This window comes from Centroberyx gerrardi, chromosome 17 (genome assembly GCF_048128805.1).
Source record: "Centroberyx gerrardi isolate f3 chromosome 17, fCenGer3.hap1.cur.20231027, whole genome shotgun sequence".
In the NCBI taxonomy this organism is placed as follows: domain Eukaryota; kingdom Metazoa; phylum Chordata; class Actinopteri; order Beryciformes; family Berycidae; genus Centroberyx; species Centroberyx gerrardi.
In genome coordinates, this window is record NC_136013.1 from 24068870 (window position 1) to 24085029 (window position 16160).

General features: G+C 40.2%; 1 protein-coding gene across 1 annotated transcript in view; it reads right to left on the reverse strand.

Annotated features, from left to right (window-relative positions):
• Positions 1-1505: 1505 nt before the first annotated feature.
• The window catches only part of atp10d (ATPase phospholipid transporting 10D), a 52198-nt gene continuing 37543 nt past the window's right edge, over positions 1506-16160 (reverse strand). The window contains exons 14-23 of the mRNA XM_078289665.1: positions 15371-15497; positions 13657-13841; positions 12964-13264; positions 12408-12484; positions 10715-10840; positions 8592-8792; positions 6391-6471; positions 5634-5738; positions 5290-5477; positions 1506-5044 (exon numbers count right to left, since the gene is read on the reverse strand). Of these exons, the coding sequence (XP_078145791.1) occupies positions 4837-5044; positions 5290-5477; positions 5634-5738; positions 6391-6471; positions 8592-8792; positions 10715-10840; positions 12408-12484; positions 12964-13264; positions 13657-13841; positions 15371-15497 (1599 nt within the window). The 3' untranslated portion in view covers positions 1506-4836. The remainder of the gene's footprint in view (positions 5045-5289; positions 5478-5633; positions 5739-6390; positions 6472-8591; positions 8793-10714; positions 10841-12407; positions 12485-12963; positions 13265-13656; positions 13842-15370; positions 15498-16160) is intronic.

Genomic DNA, 16160 nt, shown 5'->3' on the forward strand with positions numbered 1-16160 from the left:
TGAAAGTCAGACACGCCTAATAGGAAATAAGCTTCGTCGGGTTTGATTTGCAACATTGGCGTGGGCTTGCATGGCTTGAAAATGTTGATCTTTAATTTTCTGGGTTTTAATTATACACTCAGTAAGCTGGAAAAGTTTTTTTCTCTTCATGTCCTGCATTCAAGGATTTATATTGCCTACTACACTTGATATGCAAAAAAGAAAAACCATGTGATTGGGCTGAAACTAGAGGAAGGTTATGGGTCTAATAGGTCCTTTTATTGAAAATGGGATCTGTTCCAGTCTGATTTGATGGATATGATGCAGTTTGATTGATTACATGTTTATTGCAGAATTGATCAATGCTCCACTGGTTGAATATATCCTTAACCTGAATTTATTCTAATGAGACATTTTGATCAGATTCCACACAAATATGCATCAATCTATTTATTATTAATATTAATATTAATATCATCATTCTGGGTTTCAGTGGAGTGTCCTATGATGGTCTAAATGTTGTTTCAGAGGCTTTTCCACCCTGACAAGAATACAATTCTGGGGTATACTCTGAACTGGTGTAATTTTTTGTTATGAAAATGGTCAAATTTGGCAGATATTGAATGGCACAACATATTGATTGGCACAACATATTGGCTACTGGCAGCTACAATTCTAAAATATTGGTAGCAACATCAGCCTTCAAAAAACAATATTGGTCGAACCCTAGTCCAGAGACAACAATCCTCCTTAAATCATAGCCTATAATATGCCATTCCCACAATGACTTTAAGTTCAATCAATATTAAAGACAAACTTTACATATATCGATCACTGAGAATCATATTGGCACTGGACTAGTGGGATGTTTTTCATGAAATGGAAAATAATCCCAGTTCCCCATAAAAACTCCTGGGTACTTTCAGTGTCCGAGAAGTTTATCCCTCCTTTCAAAAAAGTCTCGGCTCTCTTGTTTCTGACTTAGTATTTCAAAAGCTTTTCCCCATATAAATCTAGATTTAACTGTCCAAGAATGTGAGAAGAGTGTTTGGAGGAGAGAGTGGATTTTCCCTTTAATGGCAAAATCTTAGTGGTTTAAAATGATGTGGAAAGTATACAGTTACTCCACTATATTTGAGTTCATTTTTAGAGAAATGCTGCTTTTTTTTTTTTTTAAATGAGTCTTTTTCAAAGTCAATATGTTTTACTAGTAAAATAGTTATTCTTGACTTTAAGTGATTTGGAAGCTTTGTTGTGCTACACAGAAACCATTCCCACAGTTAAAAAAGACTAACAGGTAAACAGGTAATATATTATATTATTTATATTTTTTTTGTAAGCGGTAGTAAATTTGGGAACATTTTTAATTTTTCTCATCAAGTTACTCAAGTAAAAGTAATAATTTAATTTCCTCGACAAATATGTTGGCTTGAGTGAAATTCAGGATCAGTTAAAAATTTAAAAGTAAAAATCTAAATGTTAAATCAAGTAAATAAAAAAATAAAAAATACATAAAAATTCCAACCAATAAAATCATCAGTCCCCTCCCATCAAATTAAACTGCCTTTCTCTCCCTAACTGTTATCCCATTGGTTTACACTTTTGAATGATCCCTCCCTGCATTATGTCCGCCCCAACACCCTGTTTCAACAGGAAATACATCACATTAAGTTAGCAAGATGCACTCAAAATGCAGTTTCATTGTGACTTTAATGTCTGCGTCCAGAGTGGACAGGTACAGGTATGGTTCTGCATGCCGTTACGTAGAATTCCTCAGGCTGAAAATTGTCCTGTAAAAATTAGTTTACTTGCAATGGTCACTTTGTTGAAAAGCACATCCTTTAAATGTGGTGGGATAGGGCTGGGTATCACATTACAAGTTAAACAAGTTGCCTTATGTTTAATTGTAGTTTTCAGCTGGTGCAGACTACAGAATGCTTGAACAACAGTGTATTTATTACAAAGTCTGATACAGTACAAATATTTGGAAATTAAGGTGATAAATTCAATAAAACTTCAATTGAATTATTAAAAAAATAATAATATATCATTCTCATCTTGACTGCGACTGCACCCAAAGTCTTTAAATCCGTGTATGTGTATAAAAATTGACATGGGGCAAAATTTTCTCACTGAAAACAATTTAGCAGTTTGAAATCGAGCCAAGTTTGATCAGAGAGCAAGCTTTGTTGGCAATGTTTCAACATCAACCAATCAGAGACAAGAAAATTGGTCAGGTGACCTGTCCTCAGCCTGAAATATTTTCAAATGGTCCAACTGCTAATAAATAGTAAAAACAGCTAGGGAATAATGTGTTGTGATTCTTTTTATAGAACATTTAATCTTGCAAGCTAGCTAGCTGTAGCTACCTAGCTGTAGCTAGCTATAATACTCATGAAATTGCAGTGGATAACCTTGATAAAATGATTAAATTATTACATATTCAGTAGAAATGAGGGGCGAAGATCACAGTGATGGCAGCAGAATGTTATTTCATCCATTTTCACTCCAACTGTCAGATTTGTCAGTTAGCATTGCCCTCTTTGCCCATTGCTGGCAATTTTGCCCCAAATTTGCCCTAAAACTTTGCCTGTGTATCATCAGCTTAAGGGTGTAAGAATAATATTTCAGTGTTAGCTCCTGGTCAAGTAGATTCAGATTTTCCAGCAAATAATGCATTCAAAGGGAGCCATGCTTATCGCAACAACAATTCCTCTAACAGCCACTACCCACTGTGGAGTGCCAGCAGTATCACGTGACCAGAAACAATCCAACTTCACAGTCTCCGGTGTCAGAGCTGGTTTTGTGAAGTGGTCCATGTACAGACGTAAACATGACACCCCTTCGCTGAGGGAGGCGCTGGTGCTGAGGCTGGATGACGTGGTCTTTTCCCACCTTCTGTAGCAGAGAACAGCAAATAAATATACAGTGGCTGGAAAGACTGATCCAAAGTCAAGTCAATATGACTCAGTGATTATTAATTCATTTACCGCGACTGCCCCATCTCCACTGATTTCACCATTGCAGAGAGAGAAGCAGTTTAACGGGTATAAAAAAAAAAGGAAACTTGTAACATCTTTCTTAAAATGTCAATGTTTGTTCCGAAACACCATCCACAAATAAGTCACCAATCTATCTCTATGCACTATCCACAGCTCAAGGATTGTAAACACATTCTAAGCATTGCAAGCATACCAGCATGTTGTTCATACCATAGCAGTGCAAATTCAAACAGTTTAAAGCTCCAACATATGATTCAGTGAGAGAATGCATTCAGTGTAGCAGGATACATGTTTTAAAGGGGCTAGGTGCAGCGTTTTTTAACCATCAGTATATCACTGTCAGATTAATTGTGATACCTCTGTATAATTACTGTAAACAAATGAGACCATGTTGGAGCCTCTATCTCACACCAGTGGCATTGTTAGTTCGAATTAGGGCTGCCCCCTAATAGTCGACCAAACGTTAGTCGATGAGAAGAGTCTTAGTCAACCAAGTTTTCATTGGTCAGTTAGTCGCAGGAAAAAAACAAACCCTCAAACTCCATTCGGGAGCTGCGCCTTGTCGTTAAAAAGTTATTAGACCAGGGTTGCACTTGGCGGGTGTATTGCTGGGGACCCAAGGATGTGCAGTGTCGGATTTGGTGCAATTTGGACACACCACACGTTCAATATTAATAAACTTTGAATAAACAAGCGAACAGCGCTCTGTGCAGCAGCGGGGCTCAAAGCAAGCGACTGATAGCCTACGCCTATTGTGTGTTTTTTTTGGGTGAACCAGAGTGTATTTTACCGGTGTTTCTGACCGCTAGAAGCCGCGACTTGGGTGTGTTTTTAAAAAAATATAAAAAATTCAATAATGAAATTAATATCATAAATGTGCAACGACTAGTCGACTAATGGCTTGAACTAACGACTACTAGTCAACTAGGAAAATCTTTGGTCGGGGGCAGCCCTAGTTCGAATGTTTCTCCAAATTAAGACCTCGTTTCCCATAAGCCCTGTTGCTTCCTGTCAGCCCTCCCCCCCCCTGAAGAGGATCAACATGTTGGAAGTGATTTTTCCATCGGCCTTTCTCTCCTTCCACCATCTGCTGCCAGAAACTCTGAAAACTTTAGCTCAGTTTGCTCTGGAAGAACAGCGCCCTCTTCCCGTTTTGTGCCGTAAAGCGATCCAGCAGATTTCCCGCCAAATCCTACCCGGCAGCACACAATGTAAAATACAGTATAGAGGCAGGTAGAGGCTGATAGTCCTCTTACTGATGGTCTCATTTGCGTATGGTAATTATACTAACGTCTCATAATGAATGCGGTGATGATTTATTGATGTTAAAATGATATGCATAGCACCGTTGAGTCTATATTTTGCATAATAAAAATGTTTGCCACATTTCACAGTTCCCATTTATGAATGGGGTTAGGAGTTCAGTGTTCCATTTCACCAAACATGAACCATTCTGAAGATTCAGAAAGTGAAAATAACTTTTTTCATTAAACTTCTATGACCATTCAATACATGGCTGATGTTTATAGCAGCTTACAGCATAATTTCAAATTCAATTCACCGACACTAGCCATAAGGCTTTTGGTTGACATTCACTTATACCAACATAACAGCAAAATGAGCACGCTCTTAAAGTGGTGGCTATCAGTGGATGGATGTGTAGTAGTGCGCTCATCAACTACTTTTCATTGCACCAAGGGAAACATCCCAAAATGTCTCTCAGCATGTCAGCATATGCAGTCTTTTCCCAACCTCCAAGTCTTTCAGATTGGCCCCGGCTAGATAATACGCTGATACAAGTCTATATCCTCTGCTGACCAGGGAAGACACAACCTCATGACCGAAAGGCAGGGTGTCAGGAGACCACTGATCCGGTGCCTGGCTCCAGGCCGGGCTCCAGGCCGGGGTTGTCCACACACACGGGAAGCCTTTTGGTTCGGCAGTGGGTCTGGTTCCAGTGTTGCATCCTCCTGCGGTATCTCTCTGGATCCAGTTTGTCCATCTGAGCTGCTTTCAGCACATCGGAGGGATGCATGGTGTTGTGCAGCGCCCGATACAAAACCCTAAAGCCGGGAACATACAGGATGTGTGTGTGAATCAGTCAAATAGGTCTGCGGTTTGTCAAGGATCAGTATCAGGATTTGTCAAGACAGTAAAACAGCAATTTCACCCCTTTACTGTATGTTTTGCACTGCTGCATCACCTGACATACCTCCACAATGTCTAAAGAACTATACGCACACTATAGGCGTGTATGCATATGCTTGTATATGTGTTCACGCATGTGTGTTGGAGCGTGTGTGTGTACCTGGGCAACAGTGCCATCACAGTAGCGAGGGCACACACCATGTAGAACAGTGGCTGGGACATCTGGAGCGTTTCCACCCCCACGGGGTTGGTGGGGGGGCTGCAGGTCACACACGAGACACTGAAGAGGAGGACGAAGGCGAAGTAAAGCGCGCTGCTCCCCAGCAACACCAGGACATGCAGCCACGTCTGGAAAACACACAAAGGTACAGGTAAATCAGGTGCAGCATTGAAGGTGCACTCTTGTTAGTAGATCACATTTTACTACCAGGTGTAAATAGCGTCTATGATGGCACTAGTACATGTTTCTATGTATGTATCTGCATTGTTTGGCTTGAGACTGACCAGAGTGCGACTCTCGATGACTTGGTGCAGCAAGATGATGAGGAGAGCTGAGGTGTTGATCGGAGAGCCTAAGGACAGTTCCCCAACGTCTGACCCCGCATATGCCTGCCAAAAAGTAATAGCAGGAATAATAACAACAAATGGAAGTTAAAATACTTTGGTCTTACAGTGGGATGGCACCGGGATACCATGAGCAGAGCTTATTACACACCAATAACACACAGGATCTCAGTAACTTCATTGCTCTTCATTACAAAAGGTACAGTGAGGCAAGCGATATCGTTATGTTTCTAGTAGCGTGGACTAGAACTTTGTGTTTGAGTTTGCCTGTTTGTCTGTATCCATTACTATCTTTCCCATAACAAGCACGCATGGAAGCCATACTGTAGTCACTTTAGGTAATTTCAGCTCATATAGGCTCAGATGAGCACTTTAAAGAATCAGTTACTGCCTCTTATGTGGCGTCGTTCACTCCCCTAACCAGATCTGGTGAGGATTATTGATCATAACACTGGCCTCATGTCATACAGGATTACCTTTTTGGAAAAACAGTTCACGTCACCCCCCCTAAGCCAGTAAAATGCAAGATAAAGATAAATCTTGAAACCTTTCATGTGAATCAATGAACAAGGAAGGGCAGAGTTCTTACGAACAGCTTGACTGGTCACCACGTGTAAAGTGGGCCGACTGAATAAAACAGCTAGGAGGGAACCATTTGATGGAATGGAACAACTTGACATGAAACGGATATACTTACAAAGTAAGGCACAAAGAAGCAGACAAGGCTTTGGTAAAAACCGTCCAGGATTGTAAGCCAAAACATGGAGGGAACGTAGACCTGCAGAGAAATGAGAATTTATCTGTCATTTCATCTGAATGGAATGAGTGTGTGTATGGGCATGGATTCATCAGTCCTTTATGACTTTTAGTACCACTAACCACATGCATGTTGCTCACTTCTTTAAACTGCTGAGGTCAATGGATCAATTCTTGCTCACAATTTAACGTGAAATTACTTGCGCTGCCTAATGTCTCGCCATAATCACCATGATATATTAAACATAACCAGTTAGGGCTAATCAGGTTATTAATTAAGTGAATGAATACAATAATTAGCAAATATTTCTATGTCAATTAATATGAACCCTGTATCTTAAAGCATTAAGTAGTTATAGTAGTTTCAATGAATACTGAATACTTGTAATTATTTGGAAATGTTTGGCATGAAAATTGTCAAATTAAAAAATATTGAAAATCAGCAGCTTGAGCCCAAAAATATTGGTATCAGTATCAGTTGAACCCGAATACGCAGACTTTCAATGGATAGACTTGCAGATAATGGGCCTCATTTATCATTAAGTTTGCAAATTTGTGTGTAAAATTATAAAAAACTAAAAACTTTCACCTCATTCATTAAACGTTCAGAAGCACCTCTTTTCAATCGTATTCACATGTTTGTTGATGAACCCCAATCAACTGTAAATTGGAAGCGCATTCACAGGCCCTTAATTACCATGAATTTAGTTAATAGCACCGCCGCAGAAATACTATATGAGGCAAATGAGAACACCCACAAACATCATCTTCCGCCTGGACCAAAATGGCGACAAAGAAAGTAAAAAGAAAAACTTCAGTCACGCTGAAATTAAGGTTATACTCAGTGCAGTTGAATAGCACAAACAAGTACTCTTCTGTAGCACTGTGGGTACACTGTGGGTACACAGCCCCACAAAAAGCAGACATCTGGATGGAGATAACACCGCAGGTCAACACTGTTTAATCCTGTGCGAGAACGGTGCAAGAGGTAAAACGAAAGTCGTTTGATTTAAAGCTGTATACTTCAAAACGCATCACAACCAACAAAAGCAACATCAAAGCCGTGGCATGAGGCCGGGGAACATCAGGTGCCCTCTCGCAAACAGATGAGTGCATTGGTGCCGGGACAAACGAACATCCAAAGAAGACGAATGCCGAAGACGCTGGAAGAGATTGCCGAGGCAACAAATCAACATTTAGCTGCACAGGTGTGGGTTGATGCAGCTTGAATGTAAACTATTGTGCTGATAGTATTGGGCGGGCCAGCCAGATTAGAAAAAGCCTGTTTAATAGCCATTTGGCCCTGCATGCTGTAAGGGAATCCAATATATTCCGGGGCTAGTCTAACGATAGAATCTAGCACACCAGGCAGTATGCAGTTCATGGAAGGTTTCGGAAATTCCGGAGCGGTCACCAATCTCTCTTTGATGTGTCAAACATTCAAGTACCTGACAGCACTTGGATATGCACCAATATGGCATTTGATTTCCTGGTTTGCCTTGTTAAAGTGATGCTGAACTTTGGTAGTACCTTGGGTTGTGTAGCTTCCTGGCCATGATATAACTACCAAAGTTCAACATCACTTTAACAAAACGCAATTCTCCAATCGCCTCTACCAGAGCACTGGAGCAGCAGATAACAGAGAATCGCCGAATCGCCGAAGCTACACAACCCAAGGGCACTACCAAAGTTCAACATCACTTTAAACCTGGCTCCAAGATGTTGCCCAGCCGCAGAAGCCACACATCATCATCGGCAAAGAAGTCAGACCTGTGCCTGTCCTTCTTCAAAGCACCCTATTTAATGACTGTGCATTTTCATCCATGAAAGTGAAGGATTCGAGGTAAAAGATGAACTGTGGTCTTTACACACACTTTACACATGGTCTGAGGCAGGTGTAAATTTGCGTACGTATGAAAACTTTGATAAATCCCGATTTTCATGTGTAAACGTGGATACGAAGGACCTACGAACAAATCCATCCATCATATCCATCCCTTGATAAATGAGGACCAATGTCTTCGCAGGTACTTCTCACGCCTCACAGTGAATATGCAAGGAAATCTAAATCAAGACAAGTTTGTGTCCTTGAATTGCTGAAACCGTTTCCACTGCGCAGTATTTCCCGTGTCTTCCACCCACCTTGGCGGTGTGTCCGGCCTGGTAGAGCTCAGGCAGCTCCATCAGAGTGTCCGCAGCCACGTCTCGGTCCAGGACGCCGTAGATGAGGGGAGGAACGGAGGTGAAGATCAGGTTGAAGAGGATGAGGACCCAGGAGTTGGTCATGACGCTCCCAGAGAAACCACAGAAGAACTGATACCAGAACAACAGGTTCACATACATCTACAACGACAGAGAGAGAAAGTGGGAGAGTAAGTAAGTAAGATAGCGAGTATGCTAGTAACATATTCATTGTGCTAAATTACCAATTGCTCATACCTTGATTGCAATACATACAGTATATTCTTAGCATCTTAATACATAATGAACTTTTTCTCAAAGTCCAGTTCAAACACTTACTACCAAATCACTAATGTATTCAACTTTTTTGATACTTTAAGATATTTAATGATTGTTCCTTTATGTTTTCAAATAGAAACAAATGGTGGAATGTTCAGAGTAGCTTCTGTTGATGATGTCTCATACATGGTGATTAATGCACTAATGTTAATGTAATCTAATTACAAAAAGGGAAAAGGAACATAATGTGAAAGTAACCTGACTACAAAATTGAAATCTAAATGTAATTGAAAAGTAATTTGAGACAGAAATGTAATCTAAATGTAATCCTTTGGGAGTTGGTGGTGGTGGTGAATGGAGCTCATAGGCTTTTACTGTATTTATTGCATTCAGTTCTTGCACTACAAACTAATTTCCAGTTGTTCAGTTGCATAGCGATGAGCTGATCAGTACTGTACTATTTTCACTGTGGGAGCTGTGAGAAACATGCTGATCACTCATTCCATCCCTTCCTCTCGCTTCCCAGTCACACTGATTAAAGGCTTACTTCCTGATAATTTACATTTCCTGAAATGTTACACTTATCATTCTTACTTCTCTTTTTTCCTTGAGGGTTATTATCTGTTTCATATCTTGATTTCCATGTTTTAGCCTCCTTCAGATTTTGAATTATTAGGTTTTCTTCAATGTATGTATGTATGTATGTAAGAAATGTATTTCTTAAAGCTAGCACCAAGAAATGTACTTCTCTAGTTATTATTATTATTATTATTATTATTATTATGTCCAAAACTTTGGGCTCTAACCACTGCATAATTTCTGCTAGCGACTCTCTTTCAATTTTAAAATGTTGGTGTAGTCAACTTTTTGATACTCTTACTAGTACTAGTTACTTTTGAAGATATATAATTTATATTCAGATTTTGACAAAAAAATAAAAAATAAGAATGGTGGACTGTTCAGATTTGCATCAACTGATGATGTCACAATTCACACTAGCTGAATAGACTTCCATTGTATTTTTAACTCAGTTTCTTTTATACTGTTTATATTTTTTAAAGGTACATGCTGCCATAAAATATGAAGTGTATTATATTACTATATTGAAGTCAATGCCCATTTATGACGTGTAGTATGTATATAGTGTAGTAAATGCTGTATATGAAGTATGTATATGATCTAGTATAGGATGTATATGATGTGTATATGTATGTACTGTATATGTATGATGTATTATGGTATATGATGGTATGTAAACCCCTTTGAGACTTGACTGTGATAAAGGGCTATATCAATAAACTAGACTAGATTTGTGCACTAGCAACTCCTACCCCTAAAAGATGTTCCATTTATCTTTCATTTTATACTTTACTTTGGTCTGCTTGTATTCAACTTTTTGATTCTTCTTATATTCTACTTTTTGAATCAAACTTCTAAACATTTATGACAAATGAGTAAATCGGGGATTTTTCAAATTTCTTCTGTTCCAATTTTAAACCTTTCAGACTAAAGCAAGCACACTTCCAGCTGCTTTAAGCTAGCCCCACACATTTTTTTCATATACTGGAGAATTTCTCTTCATAAGGCTTACAGAATGTATTATCATATATGGATTTTAACAGAATGATATTAACTTGGGATTCCCCACTGACTTGTACTAGCTATAAAAACCTGTTAGCAATCAGTGAGACTGCCAACTCAGTGAGAGGCAGTAACCAAAACAGAGAGACAAAGAGAGAGTGACATAAACAGAGAGTGAGAGAGAAAGACAGCACATACAGTATGTGTTTGTGAGGAATTCTCACCACGTTCTTGTAGAAGAAGTAGAGGATCATGTTGGCCAGACGAGAGTAGCACCAGTGGCCGTGGACGAGCAGCAGCTTCCGTAGGTGTTTAAACCTGGAGATAGCAAAGTCACTGGACATCACAGCCTGGGGAAAGATGCAAAACAACAGAAAATCACTACTATATACCAATACAGTATAATTTGACGCTTATATACCTGTAGTACTTGGACCCGTAGACAATAGTAACTCCAGAGTCAGCTGTCAACTGAAACGGTGAGTTCCATTGCTAGGCCTCTTGCTGCTAACAATGAATCCAAATGGGGTTTGTGAAAATATCTCCAAAAAAGCCAGTCTGTGAAAACAATATGGCAACCAACGCAGAAGACTTTCCACTCAGTGGATCGTCTTCTACCAAACTACTGTTTACAATCTGACTGTCCACAAAACTAGATCACTCCGCCAGTAACACTCTTTCACCCCACAGCAGTCTGTGCTGCAGCAGAGAAAAGTAGATCCATGTTCCTGATTAGTGAAAGTTGTGTAATGGCAGAATTGTGTCATGTTTACTCTCAACTCCCCTGTGGAGCCTACAAATGGCTTTTGTGGAGATATTTTAACAAACCCCATTTGAACTCATTGTTAGCAGCAAGAGGCAACGCTCGCTGTTTCAACAGACAGCTGACTCTGGAGCCAATATTCTCTGCGGGTCCAAGTACTACAGGTATGTAAGAGACAAATTATATGTAGGTCCAAAATTATCAAACTTATCCTTTAACAAAACCTCTACCAACACAGCCAATGTGCTCTATACTGACTCTTCATGATCGTAGTAACAGCTACTACCAATTTTCTTCTCCAATTTCATTCTGGCTTTTGTCTTTGTAAACTGTCAGCCGCCTACACAGTGTGAAACCCCTTTTATTGTGATTAGTCAGCGCTCCAGGTCATGTGATCCCCTCTAAAAAGTTGAACTGTTTTCAACTTCAGAGAGTGCTCTACTCTGCATGAAAACATGCCAGGCACAGCACCTTCCCAAAGCGTCCACTTTCCATCCACCTTGTGGCTGCTTCCCCTTGACTTTAATGTAAAGATGACACTGGCAGTTTGAAAAAAGCAGAATAGTGTGAACGCACCAAAGGTACGTTTTACCAGCTAAGGCTGCATGATAAATAAAAAAAATATTGAAACTGCAATATTTCTAAATTGCAAGAAGCTGGGTATTTTTTCAAAGTCATAGTCAAAGTACTTTCAAAGAGTTTACCTACACACATTGATGCTGTGCATAATCCCTAGCCTACAAAGCAAGCTGCATGTTGGAGAAAATCTTTCATTTTTTCCAACCTAAGAAAAACTGACATCACTAGAGTAAAAATTGGACTGGATTTGACTTTTAGGGTTAGTGGTTAAAGAGTAAGGTGATGTCACCACCTGTTGTACACCTGGTGACATCACCTGGCACCAAAGATCAGCCAATAGCAGATGGTCAATTCAGTACCCTACTTTTCACCAGTTTTCACCAGTTTCACCAGGCTTCACCACAGATTTGGGTTTGGGGTTTAGTTACTCTTTAATGAATCCTGGCTCTTTGACTGTTTTACTTGTGTCAGAAGAAATACCAAGACACATACCAGCAAAAGCCGCCTACATGTGATTTACAAAAATCTAGCTGTTTTGTCAAGTGTTGGCTGAGTCTGTTGCTAGTGGCCATTACCTGCATGCCCTCCTGACCAGATATCCCAATGCCCACATCAGCCACCTGGATCATGCTGACATCGTTGGCTCCATCACCTAGAGGGAGAATGGACGTCCAAATGAGGAACACTGTTTCAGCCAAAGCCCACAAACAAATGCAGCTATACCACTGTCCTCCATGGGTTCAACTACACCTAGGTGAAATAGTATGTCCAACACATTTTTAGCAGTTGTTTTATTCTTCTCGGAGTACCAGATGGGTGGGTTTACCACAAAAGGACAGTTCAGGTAGTGTCAGGTAAGTCATCAAGCAAAGTATCGCAAACAGATTTCAATTTCAATTAGTTTCCCAAGATTGTCTAAACATTCTGCCACTTTTTGTAGTATGTGGCAAATCTCACTCGCTGTTTGCAAAATACTACAACAATTGCCAAACAGACTGGCTTGCTTTCCTTTTGATAGAGGAAATGAAATGCTCAGATTTACGGGACAACGCGAACAGACAAATATTCCCTTCGGATAAAATGCTTAGAAATCTTAGAAGCTTAGAAATCTTTTTGATCTTTTCTCCTTACCTATGGCCAGGGTCATGACGCTGAGCTGGTCCCGGACCAGCCGAACCACCTGACTCTTCTGCAGCGGGGTTGACCGGCAGCAGATGACCGCCTTGCAGTGCCGGCTCAGCTCCAGAAAGTCCCCCTTCAGTTCCTCCTGCAGGGCCCAGTCCAGCGTCCGGCCGTCAATCACCAGAATGAAACCTGCCGCTGTGCCTGACGAAGTTTCCCCGCCCCTCCCTCCTGCTGATGGTTCAGTCAAACTCTCCCCACTGCGCTCCACTTCCAGTCTGAGCTCCTGAAGCAAAGCCTCACATGCATCCTGACAAAAAAAACAAAAAAACGAGTTTAATAATAATAAACCAGCGACATCTGGAGGAGACTTCCATTTCTTCCTGTGGGTGTCAGGTGATGTGAAAACACTCAATTCAGCACAATGAAAAAAGAAAACAGAAAGTTTGACCAAAACAAATGAAGGCTTCATGTTTACTGTGATGGATTATCTCGCTCAGTGGAAGTTGTTTTTTATACTGTACAAGAATGAATGACAGCAAATGGCTTCTTCTGAATGGAGGAAAACAAACCCCGATATCTCCATCTATGCTGACTGTGTGCAGACAAACCCATGAATAATGGAAAGGAGAGGGGCAACCTCAACCACTGGCACAAACTTAAAAAAAACAAAAACAAACCTTCCATCCTTTAATCACTTGCCTTGCTTCCACAGTTGGCAGTCAGAAACTGGTCATTGGGTCGGAAAAGTTTGCAGGCGCAGGCGATGTTGATGGCTGTCTCTTGTTTGTCCCCAGTGAGAACCCATACTTTGATGCCAGCCCTTTGCAGAGCTTCGATGGTCTCTGGGACCTCCTCCTGCAGTCTGTCTACAATCCCTGTAGCACCTGAACACAGAGATACAGGAACAAAGAACATGAAGTAACACTACTGATTTAATCAAGTGATCATAACATCATGGATGTGATCAGGTCAAGCCAAGGGGGGCAAAACTGCAGCAAAAAATAAATCTTGATTAGAAATACCAGAGAGTTGTATTTTACAAATTCCTCAAATCTCATATTGACTACCAGCAGCCCCCAGCAATAAGGTCCTATTTCATATCTGCAAACCAAGATTTATTGACAACTGCATGGAGGTTTAATGACCATGAGTCCAACACTTACATTTTTTTTAGATCACCAAAGTATGCTGATCATACAAGCTCCTTACTTCTACAAAATCATGACTCAACCTCATGATTTACAGACCTTGCAGTAAAAAAGGAACTTTCTCCAGGTTCAAGAAGAAACAAGGCCAGGGCAATGAGGACAACTTCCCTTTCCAGTCAGGGGCAGACTGGGATAAACAAAATGGCCCTGAACTTTTGACACAGACTGGCCCATTACAAGCGACCCACAGTCCACACCACACCCAGCGCCTCACAATATGGACACATGCAGAACAAAGTATTATTAGAGATATGGCCTTTTTTACTACGATACGTAAACTAAAAGTTAAACAAACAGAGAAAACAGAAACATACAATAATAGCCTACTAATTATTTCCACAGCAGGCAAACAGTAACATATAATAATAAAATACATCACTATTACATCACTTATTGACATGGCTTCCATGCTCTCTGCCCTCTAAATGCCACTGCTATGTAGCCTCATTTTTTACTCATTTACACTGACAGTACCAGGGGGCGCTCATGATCAAGCGGTAACAATGAAAGAGTGGTGAATCTCCTCTCCATTTTAGAGTATCTCTGGTAAAGCTCCTAGTCCCAAGTCAGTCTCAAGTCTTGAGGAACAAGTCTCAAGTCAAGTCCCAAGTCTACAGGTAGATTACCAAGTCAGGTCCGTGTCATTAATGTCAAGTCTCAAGTCTAAATGTAGAACACCAACTTTAAGAAAACTAAATATCTAGGACTTTTCAATGCAATATGGTTTTAATAGGATACAAATTTGGTAAGAGCATCATGAGTTTGATTTCTATAATCAGTTTCAACTTCAATAAATTCAATCATTCCATACAAATTCAGAAAACAGAATTTAAATTCAGTCGTCTGCTGGAACAAATCTCATCACTTTCAATTTCAATTCAATTCAAGATCTTTTGTCAAGACTTTAGTCAAAGTCAAAGTCAAGTCCCAAGTCACCAGAACCCAAGTCAAGTCAAGTCTCAAGTCTTCTCTTCATGCATCAAGTCAAGTCTCAAGCAATTAAAATTGTGACTCGAGTCCAAGTCATGTGACTCGAGTCCAAGTCATGTGACTCGAGTCCAAGTCATGTGACTCAAGTCCCCACCTCTGACCTCTATGTTACTGGCGATGCTCACAGCTGCGATTTGTGTTTGTTCTCCAGCACAATTCTGTTAGACCGTAACTGTCTAGAATCTCCAGTGAAGTGGATGAGGCCGTTCTCTTACCCAGCAGAGTGAGGTTGGTCTCCAGTCTATGTGCTGACTCCATCAGTAGCTCCTCTCTGTTCTCTATGCTGGTCTCAGCAAACAGCTGTCTCTTCAGCCAGACTTCATACTCCTCCTCCTCCAGAATCTGCTCCCAGCAAAAAGGTACAGTCAGCTCAACATTAGCAATAACAACAACACATACATCTGTTTAAATGTGATGGCGGGTTCGCTACTAATCTATCTTTTGGAAATGGCTATTAATCGTCATCACCACAGATTTTCAAGATTGGTCAGAACTGTGACAGTTAAACACCAGAGTAGTAAGAAAATAGTGTACATTTCCAATCCTGTACATGTATGTCCCATTATTTTGAGCAGTCTTTGGACAGCATATTTAAATGTTTCAATAGACCAAGTGGGTTCTCAAATTAGTGTGGTAGTACTGTACATTAATCATCATTAGTGACTAAGCCTGGTGATGAATTCTCTAAAGGGGAATTTATACCTCAGGAAGTGATTAGGTCTGGGGAAAATATTTGCCATTTCTTTGCTGCACACAATTATAATTTTTTTAAAATTTGTTTACCTTTCTCTGGTCACAGTTTTTCAGGGACTGGCCACATCACATCTACTATTCACATCTATGAGAGCTGGTCATGCAACTGTGTGGGAGTATGATTATTCTTTTCTTGAACCACGCACGTTGTGGTGAAAATGTGGAAAACATGGAAAAATGTGTGATTGCCCAACCACCTACTACTAATAGTACTAGTAGACTACTACTCAACAGTTAATGATACTTACAATA